At 41.9% G+C, this 12,669-nt stretch overlaps 1 protein-coding gene across 3 annotated transcripts in view; it reads right to left on the bottom strand.

Moving 5' to 3' along the window:
• The window catches only part of dnah12 (dynein, axonemal, heavy chain 12), a 230,102-nt gene that overhangs the window by 173,548 nt on the left and 43,885 nt on the right, over window positions 1–12,669 (bottom strand). For all 3 annotated transcript variants that reach the window (XM_069939623.1, XM_069939622.1, XM_069939624.1), the window contains exons 9-11: window positions 12,127–12,315; window positions 11,418–11,580; window positions 6,736–6,827 (exon numbers count right to left, since the gene is read on the bottom strand). In XM_069939623.1, coding sequence (XP_069795724.1) covers window positions 6,736–6,827; window positions 11,418–11,580; window positions 12,127–12,315 — 444 coding nt within the window. The remainder of the gene's footprint in view (window positions 1–6,735; window positions 6,828–11,417; window positions 11,581–12,126; window positions 12,316–12,669) is intronic.

The raw sequence follows: 12,669 nt of genomic DNA, 5'->3' as shown, positions 1-12,669 counted from the left end.
ATACCAGTGCAAGAATACATGGTCAAAGTGAAACATGAGGACAAAGAGCATATGCTAGCATTCATCGTGGTACCAAAGGATGTTCAGGCCATACTAGATTCAACAGCCTGTGAGAAGCTGAAGCTGGTAAAAAGAGTCCTCGATGTGGAAAGCGAAGGAGAGACAGTCTATGATGAACATGAAAGAGTACAATTACCTATTTTATGTTCTAGGCTGCCTTCCAGAACATTCGATCAGAGTGGATAAACGTGTGCCACCGATAATACATCCATGCAGAAAAGTTCCACTTGCACTTCAAAAGCAACTAAGTGCAATGTTGGACAGAATGGAAAACCTGAACGTGATTCAGAAGATAGATGAGCCAATGGAGTGGGTGAATTAACTCGTTGTGGACAAAAAGAATGGAAAGCTTAGAATTTTCCTGGATCAGAGATCTAAACAGAGCAATAAAGAGAGAATACTTTAAGCTTCTGATGCGTGAAGAAATCATGTCACAATTTGCAATTGCAAAGTTTTTCAGCAAGTTAGATCCATCATCAGGCAGTTGAAATTGGATGAAGCAAGTTCAAGACTGTGCACGTTCAATAGTCCATTTGATAGATACAGATTCCTAAAGTGACCATTCGGAATTGCCTCAGCTCCTGAAGTGTATCACAAAACTATCTATATGGTCTATGTGCACCTGGACGGAGTTGATACCTCAATGGATGACATCATAGTATGGGGAACCACAAGAATGGAGCATGATGAGAGACTAAGCTAAGTGCTGGAAGCAACAAGGAAAGCAAACCTGAAGATGAATAGAGAGAAATGCCAGTTTGGAGTGACAGAACTAACATTTGTAGGAGATATTATTGGCAGTGAGGGCATCAGACCAGACCCCAGAAAGGTGTCCACCATTGGGAACATGCCAAGGCCACAATGCAAAAAGGACGTACAGAGGTTTAATAGAATGGTCAACTAAATGGGTAAATTCATATCCAATTTCTCAGAAAAGATGGCCCCACTGAGAAGACTAACAGAAAAGAACATTGAATGAGAGTGGAATCATGAACATGAAAAGTCATGGGGCAAACTACAGAAACTGCTCACAGAGGAACCAGTTCTGAGATTTTATGACCCAGTGAGACCCATCAAGATATCATCAGATGCATCACATAGTGGGCTTGGTGCAGTTCTTCTGCAAAAATATGATGACTGGCAACCCATTATGTATCCATCACGCTCAATGACAGGCGCTGAGATGCGATACGCTTAAATTGCAAAGGAGCTGCTCAGCATCACGTACACCTGTGAAATAGTCCATCAGCTTGTATCAGGTCAAGCAATCAGTGTAGAGGCTGACCATAAGCCCTTGATTCCATTGTTCCAAAAGTCATTAAATGCATGTCCACATAGAATACAAAGAATGATGATGAGACTGCAACGCTATACACTGAATGTGGCTGTCCTGGGTAAACTTGTACCTCTCACTTTGTTCGTTTTAGATTGGTCACAGTGTTTGAGCTACCAAAAGAAAATAGACACACACACCGAACAGAGTTCAGTTTATACAAATGTTTATTACAAATTCAAAAGCTGATTTCAAACTACAATATGCTAGCCCTTCCCAATTATACTTATCAACGCCTGGACTGGTCCCAACTGCCGAAGCGATGCAATGACCGCACACTTGTAGTAGGTTGTTGGGGCACCGGTAACAGCTTCTCCACCTCCCTCGACCGGGACATTAGCTGGACTCTAAAAGTTCTTCTTGCTGAGAGATGTTGCCACCTCTCGGAGAGTCTCAAACTTCAGCAGCGGGACTATGGCTTATATTACCCAAAAACTGCTTACCCAAGCACCTATTCCCAGCACAGTCAAAAAGATAGGCTTCCATCGAATAACGTAATTTTCAGCTTGTCACTTTGAATACAATGGTTTATTTTGCATCAAGGCTAGGCCTCTGACAGTCTGACCAAAACAAGCAGGAAGACTAAATGTTCTTGGTACACAGATGTCCTTTCGTCAGATAACTGCATCTCTGGCCCCTCGGTGGAATTTAGCTTATGTCTGCTGATTCTAAAACAACAAGCAGGTTCTCAGCCTTGCAGAAGCAAAGGCTGCAAAAGTAAAAAACACGGTTTAAATCTTCCATTACAGTGGCATATTCTTTGGCTTGGCTTCGCGGACGAAGATTTATGGAGGGGGTAAAAAGTCCACGTCAGCTGCAGGCTCGTTTGTGGCTGACCAGTCCGATGCGGGACAGGCAGACACGATTGCAGCGGTTGCAAGGGAAAATTGGTTGGTTGGGGTTGGGTGTTGGGTTTTTCCTCCTTTGCCTTTTGTCAGTGAGGTGGGCTCTGCGGTCTTCTTCAAAGGAGGCTGCTGCCCGCCAAACTGTGAGGCGCCAAGATGCATGGTTTGAGGCGTTATCAGCCCACTGGCGGTGGTCAATGTGGCAGGCACCAAGAGATTTCTTTAGGCAGTCCTTGTACCTTTTCTTTGGTGCACCTCTGTCACGGTGGCCAGTGGAGAGCTCGCCATATAATACATATGCTCCGGGTAAGTTAATATACACAGCAGACACTTGTCTAGTGATGTTGACACAAGAGAGCCCGCAAACACCAAAATGGACGAAGACGTGAATGCCTTCATGGACATGATCACAAGTGAACTATCCATATCAGATGCAAAAATGGAGCTCATGAAATCAGAGACAAACAAAGATGAAAAACCGCGACAATTGTGAAAAAACATCTTGGATGGATGGCCCAACATGAAGCAGGACCGCTCACCTGATGTTTCAGAGCACTGGAACTGCAGAGTGGAACTATCAGTGGTTGAAAACATCACCTACAAAGGAAGTAAAATCCTTATCCCAAAGAGTCTGAAAAAAGAGATGCAAAAAAGGATCCATGGAGAATATCTTGGAATCGAAAAGTGTAAGAAAAGAGCACAAGAGGTGATGTACTGGCCAAGAATCAACAATGAAATAACAAATGAAGTGTCAAACTGTACAATATGCCAGAAATATCAAGCAAGCAATCCTGCAGAACCACTAAAGCCACACCCAACACCATACAGACCTTACCAGAAGGTAGGCTCTGACCTATTCGAATGTCAAGGGAAGGACTATCTTGTAGTCACAGACTATTACTCCTTGTATCCAGAGGTGTATAAACTGAACACCACCACTACAGATGCTGTAATAACAGGTATGAAAGCCATATTCTCCAGCCATGGCGTGGAAAGTGAAGTTTTCACAGACAAAGGACCCGAGTTTTGCTATTCAAAATTTTGACATTTTGCCAAAGAATGGGACTTTGTACTCCAATGGTCTAGTGGACAAATCAGTACAGACAGTGAAAAAACTGATGAGCAAGGCAAAAGGCAGTGGAACGGACTTCTACCAGAGCACGTTAGTATACCGCACATCACCAGTGTGGTATGTCACCAGCACAACTCCTTATGGGAATGAGGCTAAGATCAAACTTACCCATTCAGGAGAATCTCCTAAAAACAAGAGGGAGAGAAAGTGTGGAAATTCAAAGAACAACAGAAAGAAAAGCAAAAGTATTACTTTGACAGAGGAACAAAAAACCTACCAGATCTCTACACTGGTGACCAAGTGAGGCTAAAAGACAAAACAAACTTATGGACTCAGAAGGGAACTGTCGTTAGTGAAGTCCAACCAAGATCATATACTATTCAGACAGATGAAGGTGTTGTTCTGCAAAGAAATCATCAAGATCTTCAAATGGTACCAGACACAGTAGATGGAAAGACGGATACTGTTGAACAATCTGAATACACAGTTGAGAAGACATTGTCTGAGGCAACAACTCAGGTTCAAGAACAATCAATCAGGAGATAGTTAAGACACGTAAATCCTTTAAAGACTGCTGTTATAGAATGAAGTAGTGCTATCTTATTCGCTCAAGTTTTAGTATATGTAAATGTGAACACACAAAACAAGTTTTAAAAATTGTTAACAATGTTGATAATAATGAAGATGTAAGTTCTTGGTGTTAAAGTTAAAATTGAAGAGTTATACAAAGAAAACATGTTAGTTAAAAGTAAGTTTCTTTTGTTTTAAGAAAGGGAGCTATAATGATTATGATCATGGTTGCATTTGCTACTAGCAAGACCTTAAGGATATAGTTCCTGTTTGATTAGACTTGGCTACCAGCAGGAGCTGACACACAAGAGACTGCAGTAAGAAAGGTCGGTAATGGAGGATTGCAGCCTCATGGCATGAGTCATGGGCTGTTTACATCAACTTTAAAGTAAAGAACCTTTTCCTTCATCCACATGTTGTCTAAGAATTCACACATACCATGTTGTTGAGGAGTATGATGGTGGAGGGGTAGCAGCTATTCCTGAACCTATATCTCTTTCCTGATGGCAGCAGCGAGAACAGAGCCTGTGCTGGATGGTGTGGGTCTTTGATGATGGCTACTGCCCTCCGGCGGCAGCATTCCCCGTAGATTTACTCAATAGTGGGGAGGGTTTTGCCTGTGATATCCTGAGCTGCGTCCACTACCTTTTAGAGAGCTTTATGCTTTATGCTCAGGGGTATTGGTTTTCCCATACCAGACTGTGGTATGCTGGTCAGCACACTTTCTACCATATCTCTGTAGAAATTTGCCAGTGTTTCTGTTGCCATACCAAACCTTCACAAACTCCTTAGGAGGTTGAAAGGCACTGAGTCTTGGCTGTCGGTATCCTCTGCAGGCGTCGGGAGAGATGAGTGTCAACCAGTGGTGCACACTGGGGTGCAGTGTGCGGTGGTTAGAGGCATCCAGAGGTGTGGGGTGTGTCAGTAGGGCGGACTGGTCAGCGCCTGCATTGACCACATCATCATCATCATCAGTCCCATCTTTGTTGGAGGCCTGGGGGGGCCTGGGTGGCAGTGGTGCCTGCGCCTGACTGGCCCAAGATGGCAGCACCATGTGGGAGGGCAAGGCATGGCTGGCCTTCTTCCCAGGCTGCGCTAGTTTCGCCAGCTGTCAGTGAGGATGACATCATCACGGGCGGCAGAAGTGACGTCATTCTGTAGACCGGAAGTGACATCATTGTAGTCTTCAGGAGGTGGTGCTGGCGAGAACAAGGGCTGGTCCAGGCGTATGGCGCACACGTGGCAATCATTGCCAGCGAGGCCGGAAGTTGGGCCGCTGGGGTTGGGGAGGTCAGAAATGGCTGCAGGGGCAATGGCGTCACCCGGCAATCGTGGAGATCGTGAGGGAGGGAGGCAGGTCGTAGAGGGCCGCTGAGCTGCCGACAGGGCTTTGAGAGGCATACTTTGGCGAAGTGGCCTTTCTTGCCACATCTCGAACAGTACTGGTTTTGGCCGGGCAGTTTTGGCACGATTGACGATCAGACCCACACCAGGACCCACAGTACTTACAAGGGTGTTTGGTCCCTGCAGCAGGGATGTTTTCATCCCCAGTTTGGTCTAGGGCCACAGCAGCTGAATGTGCAAATCACATGAAGGCCTGAGAAAGCCTGGAGTCGAAGCCTTTGGTGTGCAGGGATGCTACCTCCATTGTTTTGGCCAGGGAGTAGATATTGTCCTCTAGCTGCTTCTGCCTGACAGCCCTCGGACATAGGCATCTCTGATCAGTCTCTCGACCTCCCTTTCATTTACCCTGGGTTCAGCCAGACAAGGTCGGGCCAATTCACGCAGAGCTCCCAGATAGGACTTGGCTGTATCCCCGGGCAGCTGGGCTCAGATACTTAGGAGGTACCTTGCAAAGACCACATTCGTGGGAGATTTATACATGGTCTCGAGGGTGTTCGTCGCTTCCGAGAACCCGGTGCAGTCTTTGAGTGCCTGGAAGGCTCAGGGACTCAGCTTCGATTGGAGTAAGATGAGCCTCTTTCGGTCGGAGTCCAGGATGTCATCAACATGTGCCTTGATGATCACTTCGACCGTGTGCTTCCAAATCTCGAAGCGAGTTTGTGCTTCCAGGTGGCAATGGTCGATTTCAAGGCTCCCGGCGCTCAGGAGCTTTTCCATAGCAGCTTTGAAATTTTATGTCAAATATCGAATAGAAGCAAACACACAAAACAAAGTTTGTTCAACAGGCTTTATTTGACATAAACTTTCACAGAGCAAGCTGTGAGGAGTACTGTTGCAAGCTCTGAAAGTGTCTTCGAAAGGCCGGCTCTGGTTTATATCGCGGAGGGTGATTGACAGCCGACTGGCTGTTATCATCCCCGTGCTCTTCTGCAGGTACAGAGGTTGCCCTCTGCAGTAGGCCAGTGGTGTACCACCACAAATTTTCTCACCCTCTCCACCTCTGAACCCCCAATGATCACTGGATTATATACCACTGGCTTTCCTTTCCTCAAGTCAACAATCAACTTCTTAGTTTTGGTGACACTGAGAGCAAAGTTGATGTTGGTGCCCCATTCAGCCAAGTTTTAAATCTCCATCCTGTATGCCGACTCATCCCCTTCCTTTATACAACCCACTACTGTGGTATTGTCAGCAGATCTGTAGAGGGCATTCTTGTTGTACCGAGCCACACAGTCGAAGGTATAAAGTGAGTAGAGTAGGGCCTAAGATCATAACCCTGTGGTGCTCCAGTACTGATGGAGATTGTAATAGAAAAAGATCTTAAAAGGGATCACAGATTGCTTATATAGCTTCACTGTTTAAGAGAGAAATTCTTTGTTTCTTGCAGTTTAAGCTACAACTTTGACAGTTAGCATAATGATTACATTGAACCTTGAATAAGATAAACTTACTTCTGTGTATTCATCAAATGAATGTTCTTCTTCGATGAATTTCTGTATACGTCCTTTAGCAGTCCCATTTATCAGCCAATCATAATTGTCGACTATGAAAATAAACATGGAGATATATGAGAAAAATAACTGAAGTAATCCATTCTCGGCGTCAATGCCATTAAGTTCAGTAAAAGCAAAAAGCTTTCCTGGAACCTCATGGTAATAAAAACATTTTGCACTACCTTTAGGTACATTTTTTTTTGTTTGCTTATAAATTGAGTGATTTATTTCACTTATTATAGAATCACAAAAATGTACTCATTTATATATTCAATTGAAATAGATCATTGTAAATGTTGCTAGTATAAGATGCAGGATGCACTTCAGTGTAAGAATGAAGATGAGTGCAGGAGCGGTCACTTTAAGTTGTAAATCAGATAGCAACTTGTATTTCCATATGGAAATCAGATTTTGTAGATTTCTGATTTATTGTCAGAGTACACACATGATATCACATACAACCCTAAAATTATTTTTCCCATGGATGAGGAAGAATTACCACTTATTGGTAGTGCAAAAAAAAGTACACAGTGAATACTTATAAACAACTATAAACTGATAACGAATGTAAACAAACTGACTGTGCCATACAAAGAGAATTTTTTAAAAAATCAATAAAGTGCACAAGAGCCTTAAATAAACCCTGATTGAGTTTGTTGTTGAGGAATCTGATGGTGGAGGGGTAGCACCTGTTCCTGAACGTGGAGGTGCAAGTCTTCTGGCATGTCTACCTCTTTCCTGATGGCATCAGCAAGAACAGAGCATGTCTTGGATGGTGTGGATCCTTGATGATTGCTACTGCTCTCTGATGGCAGTGTTCCCTGTAGATGTTTTCAATAGTGGGGAGGGTTTTGCCTATGATGTCCTGGGCTGTGTCCACTATCTTTTGGAGGGTTATATGGTTTTCCCATACCAGACCGTGATGCATCCAGTCAGCACACTTTTAACCACACATCGGTAGAAATTTTCCAGGGTTTCTGGTGTCATACCAAATCTCAGCAAGCTCCTGTGGAAGTAGAAGTGCTGATGTACTTTCTTCATGATGCCATTAACGTGTTGGGTCCAGTAAAGATTCCCTGAGATAGTGACTCCCAATAACTTAAATTTTCTCACCCTCTCCATTTCTGATTCCCCAAAGATCATTGGATTGTATACCTCTGGGTTTCCCTTCCTGAAGTTCACAATCAGCTCCTTGGTTTTGCTGACATTTAGTGCAAGGTTGATGTTGGTGCCCCATTCTGCCAAGTTTCAATCTCCCTCCTGTACGCTGTCATCACCTTTCTTTATATAACCCACTAACGTGGCATCATCGCCAAATTTGGAGTTTAGAGTTATTGTCATACCTACCCACAGTAGTAGGTATGTGTAAAGTGAGTAGACCAGGGGGCTAAATAATGCAGCCCTGTGGTGCATTCTCAGACAACACCTTCCCATCTCAGGAAGGAGATGGAAGGTGTTTTCTGAGATTATCCTAGTCCACCAAAAAGTTTCATGTTAAATCTCTCACCCAAATTCACAAATTAAAATTCATGGAACAGCATGAAGTTATTGAATTCAGTAATATGTATTAAACTGCCTGAGAAGGTTGATGAAACTGCTCCAGCTTAACAGTGATTACTGCCACTGAAAATTAACATTTTCAATTGCCTAATTCCATTCTCTCAGTGTGACTATTGAATCTTTTGTAACTTTGTCTTTTAACTCATTACTCTATTTTCTTTTTGCTCTTCTGTTTTTTATCTTGTACATGATTTGCTTGAAAACTAAATACCTCATTCTTATTTTTAGGTTTGGAATCGGCAGTCCCGACTAAGAATTGTTCAACTTAATTGAGTAAGGAAATATATTGATGGTTTTCCTATTTACTGCCAAATTCACGACAGAAGATTGTGAGCCAAAATTCCTTACTAATTATTGTGGGCTCCAATGCAAAACTCAAGGGAAATCCATGGCAATGGCAACTGCAACAATCAACATCACAAGCAAAATCTGGTATTATGTTCATCTCTTTGACATGCTAAAGTAGTCGAGGCCCCTTTATTTTCTATTTCTCTATTGTCTCTTTTAAATCATCTCAAGCAAACACCCCAGAATTCAAAGAAGTAAAATCACCTGCACATCTCATCAGTGACCGTCCCCACAAGTATGCAATTCAATACTGATCAGCTACTTTTGACTTTTTCTTGCTCTGAAGGAGGAGCGCATCCCAGAAAATTTTTTTAAATATCAGCTCACATAAAAACAAATGAAATTCTCAATCTTTTTATTCAGAATGTGTGAAAAAGATTTCTAGCCCTTTGTCTTTTCCTGCACCACGGCCATCAAAGCCCAAACTTCTCTCCTTTGCAAACACTGAAAACTGAACGAAACCACTGGTTCATTTTCTTAATTTCATTGCTGATGCCAAGTTGAGCTTCAAATCACTAATCTGTACTGTCACCAAGTCAGTCCATTTCCTTCTTACAACATTTCTGGCCCTTCCTCTGCCTTGCTTATTTGCATGAATACATTCCTGGGCTACTTTCCTTCTTATACTATTATCCTAACATTATACAAAATTTGGATCTCATTGACTGAACCATTCCATGTGCTCCTTGTGTCTGTGCTTGCTGATCCATGTCATTCCAGATTAAGCCACAACTTGACATTTTCATTGCCACCTCCTTCACTTTTACAGTAAAATCCCCGTTATTCACAATTCAAGGAACCGGCAACCCAACAAGCCAGTAAATTTAAATAAGAGTTTAAAATTGTAAAAGTAAATGTTCTCTGAAGCAACACACAACCCCTTGGTGAAGATGGGAGGAAACATTCAGCCAGCGAAGTGCCCCGGTCGTGCCCCACCCACAGCAGCAGTTTGAATAAAGTTTCAATAAAGTTGTTTTTGAATAAAATGGTGGCGCCCAGGATAAGAGCTGGCTAATGCCACTCGCTGCTGGGGTGACTTTCCCAAAGTGTCTCCATGTCCCTGCCAAGTAAGTGTTTTTAATCTTTATTAGTATTAAGCATATCAATAAGGCTTTATCTGTAAATGTGGGGGAGGGGGGCTTAATTATGACAAAGGCATGGTTAGCATAGCAGTTAATGCAATGCTCTTACAGGGAATCGAATTTAAATTTAAATTTTGTAAGTTACAGAAATTACCTGAATAAAGTGAACTATACATAATTAAAGGCTACAATACTGATTTTTTTTTTCCAAATTACTTTACATTTTGCACTGTCTTTTGAATTTTGAACTGTTTATTATTAATGCCGGTGTATTAGTTAGGTATTGTAAGAGTGTGTCTCTGTTGTTAACTGGAAAATTTGCATATCTGGCATCTGTGATCCTTCTAGGTACTGGATACTGAGGGGGAGGGGGGGTGTTTACTGTGCTTATCCTTTTATCCAACATCCTTGGGACCAAACACTTCTCGGTATTTGGATTATTCCAGATTATGGAATTAACATGGTGGCGGTACAGATTTGCGTAATACATAAGACCTCTTTATTGAGTGATGCCGCATTGAAATCAACTCAACGAGCAATGGCTGTCTTCATTACCCATAATCTCCCACACTACTGGAACCAGTCTGGGAAATGCAGAGTGGTTCCAGCTGCTTGGGAGATTATGGGTAACAAAGACAGCTGTTGATTTTGCATTAAAACAAAAAGAGGCTCACCCTGCCGGGCTCTGCCGTGCCCTCGTCTGCCTCCCAGCCCTGCTCAACTGCCATTGGGCTGCTCCCATCATCTGGTCCCTCTGCACCAGTTCTGCTGTCGGGGGCTTCCCATCATCTGCTCCTCCCCCAGGCCCAATTCTTGCTGCTGCTTAGGCTCAGCGACTCTCCGGCATCCTCTTGGCTTCTCTCCCTCCAGCACCACCACCTCCTCAGCACTGGCTTGCTTTTCTCTCCTCCTTCCTCCCGAGCCATGGAGTTCAGCACCCAGGTGTCTTTGCCCTCTGGCCTAGGTGGCTCAGCAGGCTTCAACTCTCCTTGCCCCCACACTCTTCAAGCCATATTCTTTCCTCACTCTCTCTCCATTCAGTTTAGGTCAGTTTTTGGAATTAAGGATAAAGGGATAAGGACCTGTACCTATTTCAACCTTGAACTTTTCCAAGTTTCTGCATCCATTGATCGTGCCTAAATGTAGTTTCTACATTATTGGTGGCAATGCTTTCTGGGGTCTAATCTCTAAAGCTCATCAATTTCTTCCTTCAATATCTTCACCTAATTTTCTCCTTTTACATTCTTAAAACCTATCTTCTAGTTATCTGCCTTAATCCTCTGTGAAAATTCATTTGTTAAGACTCGAACTGTGTTGCAACATTAAAGGTGCTGCACTGCTACAAAGGACTACAAATTAATTTTCAATCTAGTGATCAATGTACCTGTGTAAAAGTTAACTTTATTTCTGAAATATGGTCCTATTGATTGCAATGGAAAAAAAATGTAGAAATAGAATTCAATTTCAAATATTTAAATACAATTCATATTTAGAACATGGGTCTAAGGATGAATGTATGTCCATGTCACTTATGCTATCACTTGTACCCAATATTCTACGTCTATCTATGAATACTATGGTGTTATATGTTAAAACAGCTTTCTATCACAGTATGTTAACAAGAATGAGAACAAGGATCACCAAGCTTACCATACTGTTGGAAATGTTCAGCTGCTCCTTTACAGTTGTTTTTAACTGTTTCCATGAGTTTAGAATAGGCCCAATTTAAGATATCAGAGGATGGTTTAGCTTTGATATTCTCAATGGCATCAGTATTATTTTCAGATAGCCAGGACTGCACTGTTTGAACATTCTGATTGAGGTATAACAGAAACAAGTTTACATACATTACAATTTAATAATATCAGGGTATTATTTTGTGTGTTTTCTGCAGCAAGACTGTACACTAATCTGGGGATACAAACTACATAGAAAAAACAAATCACTGCATTTTGTTTTAGTCCATGCGTATTCTTATGTATTTATTTACTACTTAATTTAAAGGTCAGTTGATGCAGATATGAAGGTACATGATTAAATTTTAACAACTTCTATTGGCACAAGATGTAGAATTTTCTATTGCATGGCATTGTTAGATTGCTAATTCTCCCTGAATTTAACACATTTCAGTTTGGCACACTTCCAATCATTTTGCATATCAGAGCTTCTGAAATAAGTTTATGCTGATTACAAAATAATGGTAATATTTTACTTCATCTGCCTCTCGTACAGACAATAGTGGATCTGTCACCAACAATGCAACCAAATTGTTAAAAAAAATTAAATCCATTATGGCACATATTCAAAAGATTTTCATGCAACTCCAGGAATGTGAATTAATATTTTAGGATGGAAGTACCTGCATAGCATCTTCTATTCTTGATATAACAAAGAGAACAGTTTCTTCCAAGTCTGAATATGTGGGATAGAATTGCATTTTCTCTTCATCAAATATTAACTCCATCTTAAATTGGGGCATCTTGTATTTGTCCACTTCATCAAAAAGATCTACATAGGCTTTTACTGTCCTTCCAAGAAATTCTTGCACCTTAGATAGCAAAAAACAAAGAGGTAAAGTTCCTGATAGCATCTAATCATTATAATGGTGAAAAACCTGAACTGTTTTTTTTCAGTTGAACATAAAAGATCACTGATTTAGAAACTTTAATCAAAGTGTTCTACTACTTTACAAACAAATGTTCCCCATGGTGATTACATTTAAGCATTGTTGACACAAATATATAAAATTGTTGCTCAAGTTAGAACGATTTCCATAGTGAGATTGAAGGGTTGCTTTGACTGGGAAATGCACCCAAATTTATTTCAAGAATGTATTCTGTTCTCCAAGGTGAAAGCCCCAAGCAAGGGCCCCACAGGTCAAGAGAGGGATGGGAGTCAGACT

The sequence above is a fragment of the Narcine bancroftii genome, chromosome 5, assembly GCF_036971445.1.
Source record: "Narcine bancroftii isolate sNarBan1 chromosome 5, sNarBan1.hap1, whole genome shotgun sequence".
Classification (NCBI taxonomy): domain Eukaryota; kingdom Metazoa; phylum Chordata; class Chondrichthyes; order Torpediniformes; family Narcinidae; genus Narcine; species Narcine bancroftii.
This window is presented reverse-complemented; position numbering and strand designations above follow the sequence as displayed.